This window comes from Notolepis coatsorum, assembly GCF_963971535.1.
Source record: "Notolepis coatsorum genome assembly, contig: SUPER_7_unloc_2, whole genome shotgun sequence".
In the NCBI taxonomy this organism is placed as follows: domain Eukaryota; kingdom Metazoa; phylum Chordata; class Actinopteri; order Aulopiformes; family Paralepididae; genus Notolepis; species Notolepis coatsorum.
This window is the reverse complement of record NW_028174879.1, coordinates 1,119,619-1,132,594: the sequence shown is the minus strand read 5'-3', so window position 1 is coordinate 1,132,594 and position 12,976 is coordinate 1,119,619. Positions and strand designations below refer to the sequence as shown.

Below are 12,976 nucleotides of genomic sequence, written 5' to 3'. Positions count from 1 at the left end.
AGACACAGAGAGACACAGACAGACAGAGAGAAAGAGACAGACAGAGAGAAAGAGACAGACAGACAGACAGAGAGACAGACAGACAGAGAGACAGAGACAGAGAGAGACAGACAGACACACAGACAGACACAGAGACACAGAGACAGACAGACAGACAGACAGACAGACAGACAGACAGACAGACAGACAGACAGACAGACAGAAGCCAACATACTTCTTAGAGACGTCCCCGTAGCGTCCGATGTCCACTTTACCAAACTTGAGTCCAGCGCAGTTATACCTGAGACAGACGGAGACAGGAAGACATTCAGGGAACTCTCAGGACCGCGTGAGACCCTCACACACGTGTAGCCATGACGACCGGTCTGAGACACGTGTAGCAAGACGACAGGTCTGAGACACGTGTAGCAAGACGACAGGTCTGAGACACGTGTAGCATGACGACAGGTCTGAGACACGTGTAGCATGACGACAGGTCTGACACGCGTGTAGCATGATGACAGGTCTGACACGCGTGTAGCATGATGACAGGTCTTACTTCAGAGACAGGTCTGCGTAGACGGCAGCAAAGGACTGACATTCTGGAGACCAGTTGGCGAAAAACTCCACAATCCAGGTGACTCTGCTGTCTTTGTTCAACTCCTCCTGTAGAAACACACAGTATATCAAATACTATATACACACTCCAATACATCAAATACTATATACACACTCCAATACATCAAATACTATATACACACTCCAATACATCAAATACTATATACACACTCCAATACATCAAATACTATATACACACTCCAATACATCAAATACTATATACACACTCCAATACATCAAATACTATATACACACTCCAATACATCAAATACTATATACACTCCAATACATCAAATACTATACACACTCCAATACATCAAATACTATACACACTCCAATACTATACACACTCCAATACATCCAATACTATACACACTCCAATACTATACACACTCCAATACATCAAATACTATATACACTCCAATACATCAAATACTATATACACTCCAATACATCAAATACTATATACACTCCAATACATCAAATACTATACACACTCCAATACATCAAATACTATATACACTCCAATACATCAAATACTATATACACTCCAATACATCAAATACTATATACACTCCAATACATCAAATACTATACACACTCCAATACATCAAATACTATACACACTCCAATACATCAAATACTATACACACTCCAATACATCAAATACTATATACACTCCAATACATCAAATACTATATACACTCCAATACATCAAATACTATATACACTCCCAACACATCAAATACTATATACACTCCAACACATCAAATACTATATACACTCCAATACATCAAATACTATACACACTCCCAACACATCAAATACTATATACACTCCAACACATCAAATACTATATACACTCCAATACATCAAATACTATATACACTCCAATACATCAAATACTATATACACTCCAATACATCAAATACTATATACACTCCAATACATCAAATACTATATACACTCCAATACATCAAATACTATATACACTCCAATACATCAAATACTATATACACATCAATACATCAAATACTATATACACTCCAATACATCAAATACTATATACACTCCCAACACATCAAATACTATATACACTCCAATACATCAAATACTATATACACACCAATACATCAAATACTATATACACTCCAATACATCAAATACTATATACACTCCAATACATCAAATACTATACACACTCCCAACACATCAAATACTATATACACTCCAACACATCAAATACTATATACACTCCAATACATCAAATACTATATACACTCCAATACATCAAATACTATATACACTCCAATACATCAAATACTATATACACTCCAATACATCAAATACTATATACACTCCAATACATCAAATACTATATACACTCCAATACATCAAATACTATATACACATCAATACATCAAATACTATATACACTCCAATACATCAAATACTATATACACTCCCAACACATCAAATACTATATACACTCCAATACATCAAATACTATATACACACCAATACATCAAATACTATATACACTCCAATACATCAAATACTATATACACTCCAACACATCAACTATATACACATTAATACTATATACACACACAAACACATCAAATACTATACACATTAATACTATATACACTCCAATACATCAAATACTATATACACATTAATACATCAAATACTATACACATTAATACTATATACACTCCAATACATCAAATACTATATACACATTAATACATCAAATACTATACACATTAATACTATATACACACAAACACATCAAATACTATATACACATTAATACTATATACTAGGGCTGGGCGATATGGCCTAAATATGATATCACGATATTTTCTGACCTTTCGGCGATACACGATACGCATCACGATGTTTTTCTTTTTTTCCCCAAAATTCATTATGAGGCTTACCAAGACAGTATTTGAGTTTGCAAGCTAACATTAAAGACAAAATAAAATACCCATGCATTTAGCATTTTTATATTATATATTAGATTTAGATTATTGGATTATTAGATTATATATTGCATATATTTAGCAATGAGATATTATATGATTTAGATATGAAATATGATGAATTGAAAATGGGGGACCCTGATGTAAACAAGACGAAAGTCTTTCTCTGGTCTGCATCCTCCAGTCCACTGTTGTTGTATTGAGCCGTACTGTATTGTACCCATGCTGCAATCTGTTAATAACGTTCTCATTCATTCAGTCGGCAAACAGAATCATTTTGATTGACAGTCGCGTCTGCCAATTACGTCACATCGCTTGCACCCGCCCTGCTGTTCTTAGCACCAATCGGCAAGCGCGTATTAATTTTTTACTTCCGCCATTGGAGAGCTCAATGACAGCAGAATGACTAAACGACTGGAGGCATAATGATTTTACTGCAACGGATGTTATAATAAAAGCCTTTCCATACATCTGTCTGATTGAAAACTTTATTAACAGACCGCAGAATGGGCACAACTCAGCACGGGCTGAGATATGAACGACTAATGCTTGCTATATCTAGGTCGACCTCGGTCGTTGCTATGTAAATACGCTGATGTTATTGAAAGTGTAACTATATAACGTTAATGCCACAAAACGAATGCCTTTGTTATCATAAGTAGTAACTTTTGATGCAGTAGTGTGTGTGTCGGGCGGCGCTGTTCAAAAGTTTCAACGTGTGGACCAGATTGACGCGACACAAGCCTCTTGGTCAAAACATCACGATATCCACGATACGTTTAAAAAGTGTATCGTTAATGAACTGTACCCAATATTTATATAATATCGTCATATCGCCCAGCCCTACTATATACACTCCAATACATCAAATATAATACACATTAATACATCAAATATAATACACAATACTATATACACACCAATACATCAAATACTACACATAAAATAGTATATATAAACACATTAATACTATATACACATATCCAGTCCTACAGACACCCTCCTACTGACAATACTCACATCGATGGTTTTGTCGCTGAAGTATTTGATGTACTCTGGTCCCATGTAGAGAGGAGGCTTACAGGTCATCAGGAACACTACACAACAACAACAACAACAACAACACACACGTCATCAGGAACACTACACAACAACAGACAGATGGCACTAATCAATACCCGTGTGCGTCTTTACAGTCATAAGTATCCACCGTGTGAATGGGTCCGACATCGAGTTACGCAATATAGATTAGGGGGCGTCACCAATATAGATTAGGGGGCGTCACAATATAGATTAGGGGGCGTCACAATATAGATTAGGGGGCGTCACAATATAGATTAGGGGGCGTCACAATATAGATTAGGGGGCGTCACAATATAGATTAGGGGGCGTCACAATATAGATTAGGGGGCGTCACAATATAGATTAGGGGGCGTCACAATATAGATTAGGGGGCGTCACAATATAGATTAGGGGGCGTCACAATATAGATTAGGGGGCGTCACAATATAGATTAGGGGGCGTCACAATATAGATTAGGGGGCGTCACAATATAGATTAGGGGGCGTCACCACTCTCCAAATCCATGACTGGATTCGACACTCGATTTTAAATGGTCATGATTCGATCAATTGGTTTGGGAGGGAACGGCAACGCCCCTAATATAAACACCAGGGGGGGGGGGGGGGTGACGCCCCTAATATAAACACCAGGGGGGGGGGGGGGGGGGTTGACGCCCCTAATATAAACACCAGGGGGGGGGGGGGGGGGGGGATGTGACGATGTACAGGGTCAGGGTTACATAAGTCAAGTCAAGTCAATTTAATTTATATAGCACATTTCCAGGCAGCGGCAGCTGGCACCAAAGTGCTTCACAGGCAGGTTGATAAAAAAATTAATGTGATGCAAGATATAAGATTAAAAACATAGTAAAGCAATGAAAGTAATAAAAACAGGTAGGACACAGTAAAACAAAGAGGATAGAAGGGCCAGGGGTCTAGTGGTGATTAAGTGGGGGGGAAGGCCAAGGAGAACAGGTAGGTTTTTAAAAACCTGCACGGTCTGGGCGGTCCGTACGCTGAGGGGGAGGCTGTTCCACAGTCTAGGCGCTGCGGTGGAGAAAGCTCTGTCTCCCCTAGTCTTGAGCCTGGTTCTGGGTACCACCAATAGCAGCTGGTCAGCTGATCTGAGGGATCGTGGGGGGTGTGGCGGTGCAGGAGTTCGGACAGATAGGGAGGAGCCGTGCCATTTAGTGATTTAAAAACATTTAGGGCTAATTTAAAATCTATCCTTAAGCGAACAGGCAGCCAGTGGAGCGAGGCCAGAACTGGGCTGATGTGCTCATGTTTTCTTGTTTTGGTGAGGAGGCGCGCGGCTGCGTTCTGCACCAGTTGTAGGCGGCGGAGCAGGGATTTGTCGATGCCTGTGTAGAGGGCATTGCAGTAGTCGAGGCGAGTGGTGACAAAGGCATGTATCACCGTCTCTAGGTTACTTTGGGAGAGGTATGCCTTTGTCTTCGCCAGGAGTCTAGGGTGGTAAAAGCTGTTTTTGACTACGGCGCTGACCTGTTTGTCAAATTTAAAATTGCTGTCGAAGATAACCCCGAGGTTCCTGACAGAGGTGGAGAGGTTTGAACCCAGGGGACCAAGTGCGTCAATGAGGGGGGTCGGGGGGGCACTATTAAAAACAATGACCTCGGTTTTCCCTTCATTTAATGTCAGGGAGTTTTCAGACATCCAGCACTTGATTTCTGCCAGGCAGTCAAGTAGTGGTTTTATTGATGTTTTCCCTTGGGTGGGCTTTAAGGGGAGGTAAACCTGCACGTCATCGGCGAAGCAATGGAATAAGATGTTATGTTTAGCCAAGATCTGGCCTAGGGGGAGTATATATATAGGAGGAAGAGGGTGGGACCCAATATCGAGCCTTGGGGCACCCCGCAGGTGAGGGGGGCCACAGAGGAAGTGAAGTCACCGAGTTGGACAGAGAAGGTCCTATTGCTTAGGTAGGACCGGAACCAGTCTAAGACGGGGCCCCTAAGGTGTACTGACCCAGGGTCAGTTAGATAAGGGGTACTGACCCAGACACAGCGTCAGGTACAGCAGGCCCATCCTGATGTCCAGTCTGAAGAACAGGATGACGTTGGCCACTTTGCTGAACAGAAGGATGTTCCCCACGTGCTGCTCCACGGTTACTGAGGAACAAGACACACACATGTATGACTTATGGCTATAAAACTGTGTTTGTAACATGTTAACATTGTGTTTGTAACATGTTAACATTGTGTTTTTAACATTGTAACATTGTGTTTTTAACATTGTTTGTAACATGTTAACATTGTGTTTGTAACATGTTAACATTGTGTTTTTAACATTGTTTGTAACATCTTAACATTGTGTTTTTAACATTGTTTGTAACATCTTAACATTGTGTTTTTAACATTGTTTGTAACATGTTAACATTGTGTTTGTAACATGTTAACATTGTGTTTTTAACATTGTTTGTAACATGTTAACATTGTGTTTTTAACATTTTAACATTGTGTTTTTAACATTGTTTGTAACATCTTAACATTGTGTTTTTAACATTGCGTTTTTATCATGTTAACATTGTGTTTTTAACATTGTTTGTAACATCTTAACATTGTGTTTGTAACATTGTTTGTAACATCTTAACATTGTGTTTTTAACATTGTTTGTAACATGTTAACATTGTGTTTTTAACATGTTAACATTGTGTTTTTAACATCGTTTGTAACATGTTAACATTGTGTTTGTAACATGTTAACATTGTGTTTTTAACATGTTAACATTATGTTTTTAACATCGTTTGTAACATGTTAACATTGTGTTTGTAACATTGTTTTTCCCTGTGGTCCATTATTCTGATGAGACGGCAGTCTAACCCTGATTTAAACCAGTCTGTAGACTCTCTGAACCAGTCTGTATTCTCCCTGAACCAGTCTGTATTCTCCCTGAACCAGTCTGTATTCTCCCTGAACCAGTCTGTAGACTCTCTGAACCAGTCTGTAGACTCCCCTGAACCAGTCTGTATTCTCCCTGAACCAGTCTGTATTCTCCCTGAACCAGTCTGTAGACTCTCTGAACCAGTCTGTAGACTCCCCTGAACTAGGGCTGAGCCCAAACGTTCGAACCTTCGTTCGTTACGTTGGTATTCAAAATCAACATTATAATTTTTTTATTAAAAAAATTTTTTTCTCTATTAATTTTGTTTAAACCAATGGGGTTTTTCTTCACAGTTGCAGATAAAGATTAGGCTACACTAATATTATAGTATTAAAACTGATGAGTTATATTCATTAAAGAAAGTTGATTTAATTTAAAAAACTCATTTGATCAGATTAATGACTTTGAGGATATTTATTAAAAAGATAATACTTTAGAATTTTTCTTTTAACACTTTCAGAGCCAGTGCTTAACCTTGATTTACCCGTTGAATGCCACCATCCACTTCAATGTTAGCTTAAAAACACGCCTAATCTATGGTTTAAATTATGTGTCTAATCTGCCCGTCGCTTATCAATGACTCGTTTTCCAGTCAACATTGTCGAAGCGGATTGTTTTTTTATCGGTTCATTTTCATTTTATAGCATTTTGAAAAGCCCTCGTTTAACCCTTAGGAGTCTAACCTAAAGAGCTCCTCCTCCTGAGAATTTCCCCCCTTTTTTTTGTTACATAATATAAAATTACAGATTCATACCTTCAAAATAAGCCATCAATTGTCAAATTTGAGACGATAGTTTTCAATCAATGTCCTATCAAACATTCTGGTACAGTCATTACCAATTTGCAGCAGGAGCCTCTGAAGAGAATTCAGTGAATTCAGCTAATGATAAGGGAACTACACTCCTTCCCAGAATTCAATGTGATGTCAATGTTAATTTCAATGACTAATTCACACCATGAAACAAAGGCCCAGCAGGGAACAATTACAGCTGAATGGGGGTATAGTGTGACTGATCAATACAGGCAACACACACTTTGATTTGATGCCATGCATATACACACACTAGATAGACAGAGGTTTAGATATTTAGATAGATATATAATAGTAATATAATAGAAAGAGAGAAAGAGAGAGAAAGAGAGAAAGAGAGAAAGAGAGAAAGAAAGAAAGAAACATTTATAATAATAATAATTATTATTATTATTAAATAGAATCATTTTCTATAGGCTTGCCGTGGTAGTCAGTGATACTGGTGTATACACACACTAGATAGACAGAGGTTTAGACATTTAGATATATATATATAGATATATAATAGTATAGTTGTTACAAAGGGTCAGATTAAACCGAATATATATATTTATTGCCTGAGATCCCATGTATAATATTTGTATATCGTTTGATATCCCTTGTATATTCTTTGTACATATACACGGAATATCCCTTTACCTGGTACAGGACAGACCATAATATTCGTTCTCCTATTGGAAGCGATCCCCTAGGCGCCAGTGACTTACCCCCTAGAGCTGACTTGAAAGCTACCGACATGACTTGTCTTAACATGCCCGCTTCTGCCCATGAATACGGCTACCGAAAGCAGAGCGGCACTATTTGTCCACCGTACGTATAAATATGACCAGCGAATACAGAACTTCCTTTTCAGTTCGCCTTCAGTTCAGTCTGGTTCAGTTACCAAGTAAAGCCTTACCCACTACGCAACGTGCGGTACAGCAGGGCTCGTATTGCCTCAAATAGAGTCGTGTTATTCTACTACGTTTGTTTAACGTATCGTTCGCTACTTACTAGTAAAAGCCTTCATTACGAGTCAAAGACCACGTGAAGTGAGTAATTGTGCGTCTACATAGAGCACTTATTGCCGCGTGCTAATAGGATAGTAGTAACGTCAAGTTCAACCGTGGACCACCGCGCACCACGGAGGATTTACCCCGGTGATTGCAGAGCCTTTCCGGCAGGATTATTATTATTCTTCATTGCCTTGACTGTGGCTGCTGGAGCAGAGAACCGCCTACCCCGCTGCTACTGTGGGATCTACACATGCTCGTGAGGACATCATTCGAGCCCGTCTCTGTTGGAGCAGAGACTCCACGGCTTCCACCTTCGCTGCTGCACACTGGAATTACAGCGGCTGCTTTTCCCCGCGGAGCAGGGAGTGATATACCGTATCCAGGTGCCTTGTTGAAGCCCCTGTTGAACCCATTGACTTGCATAGAGCATTGCCTCCCTCTGCTGGCTTACAACCGGTAGTACCCCCCTTTCAGTATCTACAGTATCTCTCCTGAGTACCATAGATAATTACTAATATTCGTTATTGATTTGCCTATGCACATTCTATTTGCCTTATAAGCGCAATTAAAGTAATGTAATAATACCTTTTTGATGTAATAAATATTCTAAATTAGTATTTGAGTGGAAACCGTGTTATTGTGGAGAAGTTATCATCATATACCTGTGTACGGTATTGGCCAGTAATGTACATAGACTGTAGTAGTTTAATGATACTAATACTTGATTAATACAGTCAGGGAATTGTACCCCTCAGTTACAATAGTAATAGAGAGAGAGAGAGAGAGAGAGAGAGAGAGAGAGAGAGAGAGAGAGAAGAGATACAGAGATATATATATACCGAACACTGTGACCTCATTTTCTTCTTCTAAATTACATGCTATACTATGTTATTTGATACTATCTTGTCTAGCACAGTCTCTGGAGCGTAACAGTAAGAAGCATTTTGTATGAAAGTATTCTGTACTTCTGTATGACAACTATTAAAGAAACTTGAAACTTGATATACAGAGAGAGACATTTATAATAATTATATTATTAATTAGTTTTTTACACACACACACACACACACACACACACACTAATAACATGATCATAACCAAACCAATTTCAAATGTATCATCAAGTACAAAATAGATTTGATCGTAATATTTATGAGAATGCATGTTTTTTCACACTACAGGAGGAGTATGTCACAGTATGATATCATAATCGAACATTCTAGAACCTTAACCTTAACCATGCCTAACCTTAACCGGCGAAAGAATACACGTTAAAAAAAAAAATCACGTTAAAAAAAAAATTTGATGGGATTCGAACTCGTCAACAACAGACCGCAGGACCGCTGCTCTGCCAGGTGAGCTAACTTATAGTTGTGGAACAGTAACAGGCCACCTCTCTACTCTAGACTAGAGAGCTGTCATCACCGTGATGCGCGCTTGAATGAACTGCGAGATAACTCATAACTCGTACACACACGCACTCTGTCTCTGCCATACAGTAGTTATGTTGTTTTAGCGCGACGTGGGTATATACACGGGCGAGGATGAAAAGCTTAAGCATGTTAGACTACTTTTAATTCATAAATTAACGTTCGGTCGGGTCCGCGTGTATTCTCGAGAATGATAATAATAATGCAGGACCTATTCAGATTATATTATCAACGACAGACAGTGAGAAACACAACCCCCCCCCCTCTCGCGCTGAAGAATATGCATATTAGATCACTCAGTGATTAACACCTATGCGCTGTTTGTGTGTGCGCGCGTGCATGTACGTGGCGCGTTGTAGTTTCGGGGAATAAAGGGATATTTAGAACTATACAATTTAGCAAGAATTAAACATATTTACAAGTCGTATTATGTTTAGCAAGTAAGGATACATATAGATTACACTATATGCACTCGAAATTGTCTTTGTTCTATTTTTACAGATTTTTGAAAAACGGGACTTCCTGAGCATTTGTGAGAGATTCTAATTCTTTTGTTCTCCGCCCACGGGAGCAATAAGCCCCGTTGACTCCTAAGGGTTAAGGAAAATATAAAGATTCCATGATAAGACATTATTCTAGAATACACAAAAACGTTGTCATTTTTCGGCCTATTTATGAATAGTTTTCAAATAAACGCTAGATTATCGATAGTATATGTGTACGTATGTACGCTAGAGAGGCGATCTGAAAAATCTATTATCTTATTTCCTCATCAGTGATCGTGCACAAACAGCCACATCACACATAGGGCAAACGCCGAGATCTCAGCGAATAAAACTCTGATTATCCCAAGACTGGTAAAATAGATTCCTTACCTCAGATCAGATGTTCTCCAAAAAAGATCATTCCAATTCCTGATCGCCATTCCAAATATCGATCACACTTATTTGAGTATTGGCTGCTGTAAATATATATTCCAGGCCGATTCCCATCCCGCGATGACTTCCATGTTGATCAGACTTCTTACCAGCACAAGGAACCAGCTCGCTCCGCCCCTACATATCTACAGATCCCAGGTCAGTCTAAGCGACTGACCTGCAGTTACACAGGGATAGACGATAGGGGGCGCTTTTTTCCATTCTGAGCTCCTGTAGGGGTTGCTGTACCAACGGGAGACTCGGTTGATGAAATATGATTTCAGATCGCTAATAAAACAATAAAACGATATTTGTCGTCCGTGGCACTCAGTGGGGGGGCTAATAAAACGAGCTATGACGTCCCTGGCACTCAAAGTGTTAAGAATATAATTTTTATTATCATTAAAAACGAAGGTTCGGACGTCCGTTCGAAAAACCCTGACGAAGTTTGAACCCCAAAAACAGGCTTCGGGGACTATACTATACTTCCCGCAAGCAAGTTGTCCTTTTGCGCGATCTGATTGGACACTGACGTTTCTGGTCATGTGACATGTGCGCCCAATTGTGTGACGGCAAGTTCTTTGGACGGTTAAGCTTAGGCGCTCTTTCGAAGTTGGTTAAGGTTAGAGTTTGTCTTATAGCAGGGCGATAGAACACCAGCCCTGATTCCAAACTCTAACCTCAACCAACTGCGAAAGAGTCGCCTAAGCTTAACCGGTGATAAACTAGGCGTTAGGTCATTTGCAGGCTGTTCGAAATGGGCTAAGACACTGCTCGTCATGCGATTGGCGCACATGTCACATGACCAGAAACGTCAGTGGCCAATCAGAGCAACGCGGAAGGACAACTTGCTTGTGGGAAGTATAGATGCTTCGGGGAAACAGCCCTAACCTGAACCACAGTCTGCAGACACCCTGAACCACAGGGGTGAACAGAACAGTTCCGACTTTCGGGTTAGGGTTATGAACCATGTGTAGCGTGCGTCTTACTGGCTCTCCTGTTCTTCATCATCACGATGGCGCTGAGGAACATGAGCACCTCCACCTCTCGCTGAAGGGAAGAGAAGAAGAACAACAGTCACATAATTATATTATTATACATCTGTGGATACTGTACATCTGTACAACTACATGTACCATACTAGTTACGCTGCTGGCCAGCATCACTGTACATATTAACCCCTTTCACTGCCACACGACAGCCGGTTAACCCTTTTCACTGTGACAATACAGAAGAAGGTTAGCTCTTTACTATCGCACAACCGACGGTGACGCTCCATCATTAGCTCCGCAAATGCGGAGCTAATGACGCTAATGATGGAACATCGCCGTCGGTTGTGCGATAGTAAAGGAAGGGCTAACCTTCTGTCGTGTGGCAGTGAAAGGGTTAATACGGGGGAGCTCCCGTAGCTCACCGCATATCTCGGCGCTATTTCTGCGTCGGGGAAAACCGTGCTCGTCACGGATCTGGGGGACACGAGTTCGATTCCCGGACCCGCCGTCATTTCTCAGAATGTCTTCCCCTGCTCTACATCCCATTTCAACCTGTTTCTGTCGGTCATGCTTGACCAGAAAAGCGATAAACGCTAAAAAATAAAGTTTAAAAAAAAGAAAGGGTTAAAGAAAGGTTTCTCTCCTCTACACTGCCTGTGGAGCTTTTTTCCCTATTGTTAGGTTTTAGTGAGTTTTTCCTTACCTTCGCGTGGGGTATGTCTGGGAGTGCTTGCATTCTTTCATTTATTTGCATTCATCTAAAAATGTTTGGACCTTATGGTGTTCTTGTTCTGTTCTTGACTTATTGTTATGTTTTCTTCTTGACTTGTTTAAAGAAGACCTGTACGGCCCATGGGGACATTAACGTGTGTTGTCGGGCCCTATAAATAAATTTGATTCGATTTGATTTAATACTACAACTCTTGTTACATACATCTGATTAGCACTATTACTCATTCATATATTGGACAGAACTTGCATCCTTTTTTTATCTTATTTGTTTTTTCTTGTTGTTACTATACACAGATCTTTTATGTATTTTATTATATTTTTTCAATTTTATTTCTTATTTTTTTTCCATCCTTTCCTTGTACAGTGTCCTTGAGTCTGAGAAAGGCGCTTCTCTCTTAAAATCCAATCTATTATTATTATTATTATATATTTTATACCCAGTTTAAATCACCCGTGTGGACATTTCTCGGTTCTAAGACGCATCGCGATGCGAACGTGGACGAGTCTGCATCGATGCAGTGACGGAACATAATAGATTATTAAAATTAAAAT

General features: G+C 39.7%; 1 protein-coding gene across 1 annotated transcript in view; it reads right to left on the bottom strand.

Annotated features, from left to right (window-relative positions):
* LOC311232738 (thioredoxin-related transmembrane protein 2-B) overlaps positions 1-12,976 on the bottom strand; it is a gene marked incomplete at its 3' end in the record, with an annotated part of 19,306 nt that overhangs the window by 909 nt on the left and 5,421 nt on the right. Inside the window, exons 2-6 of the mRNA XM_084338318.1 lie at positions 11,690-11,750; positions 5,662-5,775; positions 3,606-3,682; positions 539-645; positions 215-280 (exon numbers count right to left, since the gene is read on the bottom strand). Coding sequence (XP_084194444.1) covers positions 215-280; positions 539-645; positions 3,606-3,682; positions 5,662-5,775; positions 11,690-11,750 — 425 coding nt within the window. The remainder of the gene's footprint in view (positions 1-214; positions 281-538; positions 646-3,605; positions 3,683-5,661; positions 5,776-11,689; positions 11,751-12,976) is intronic.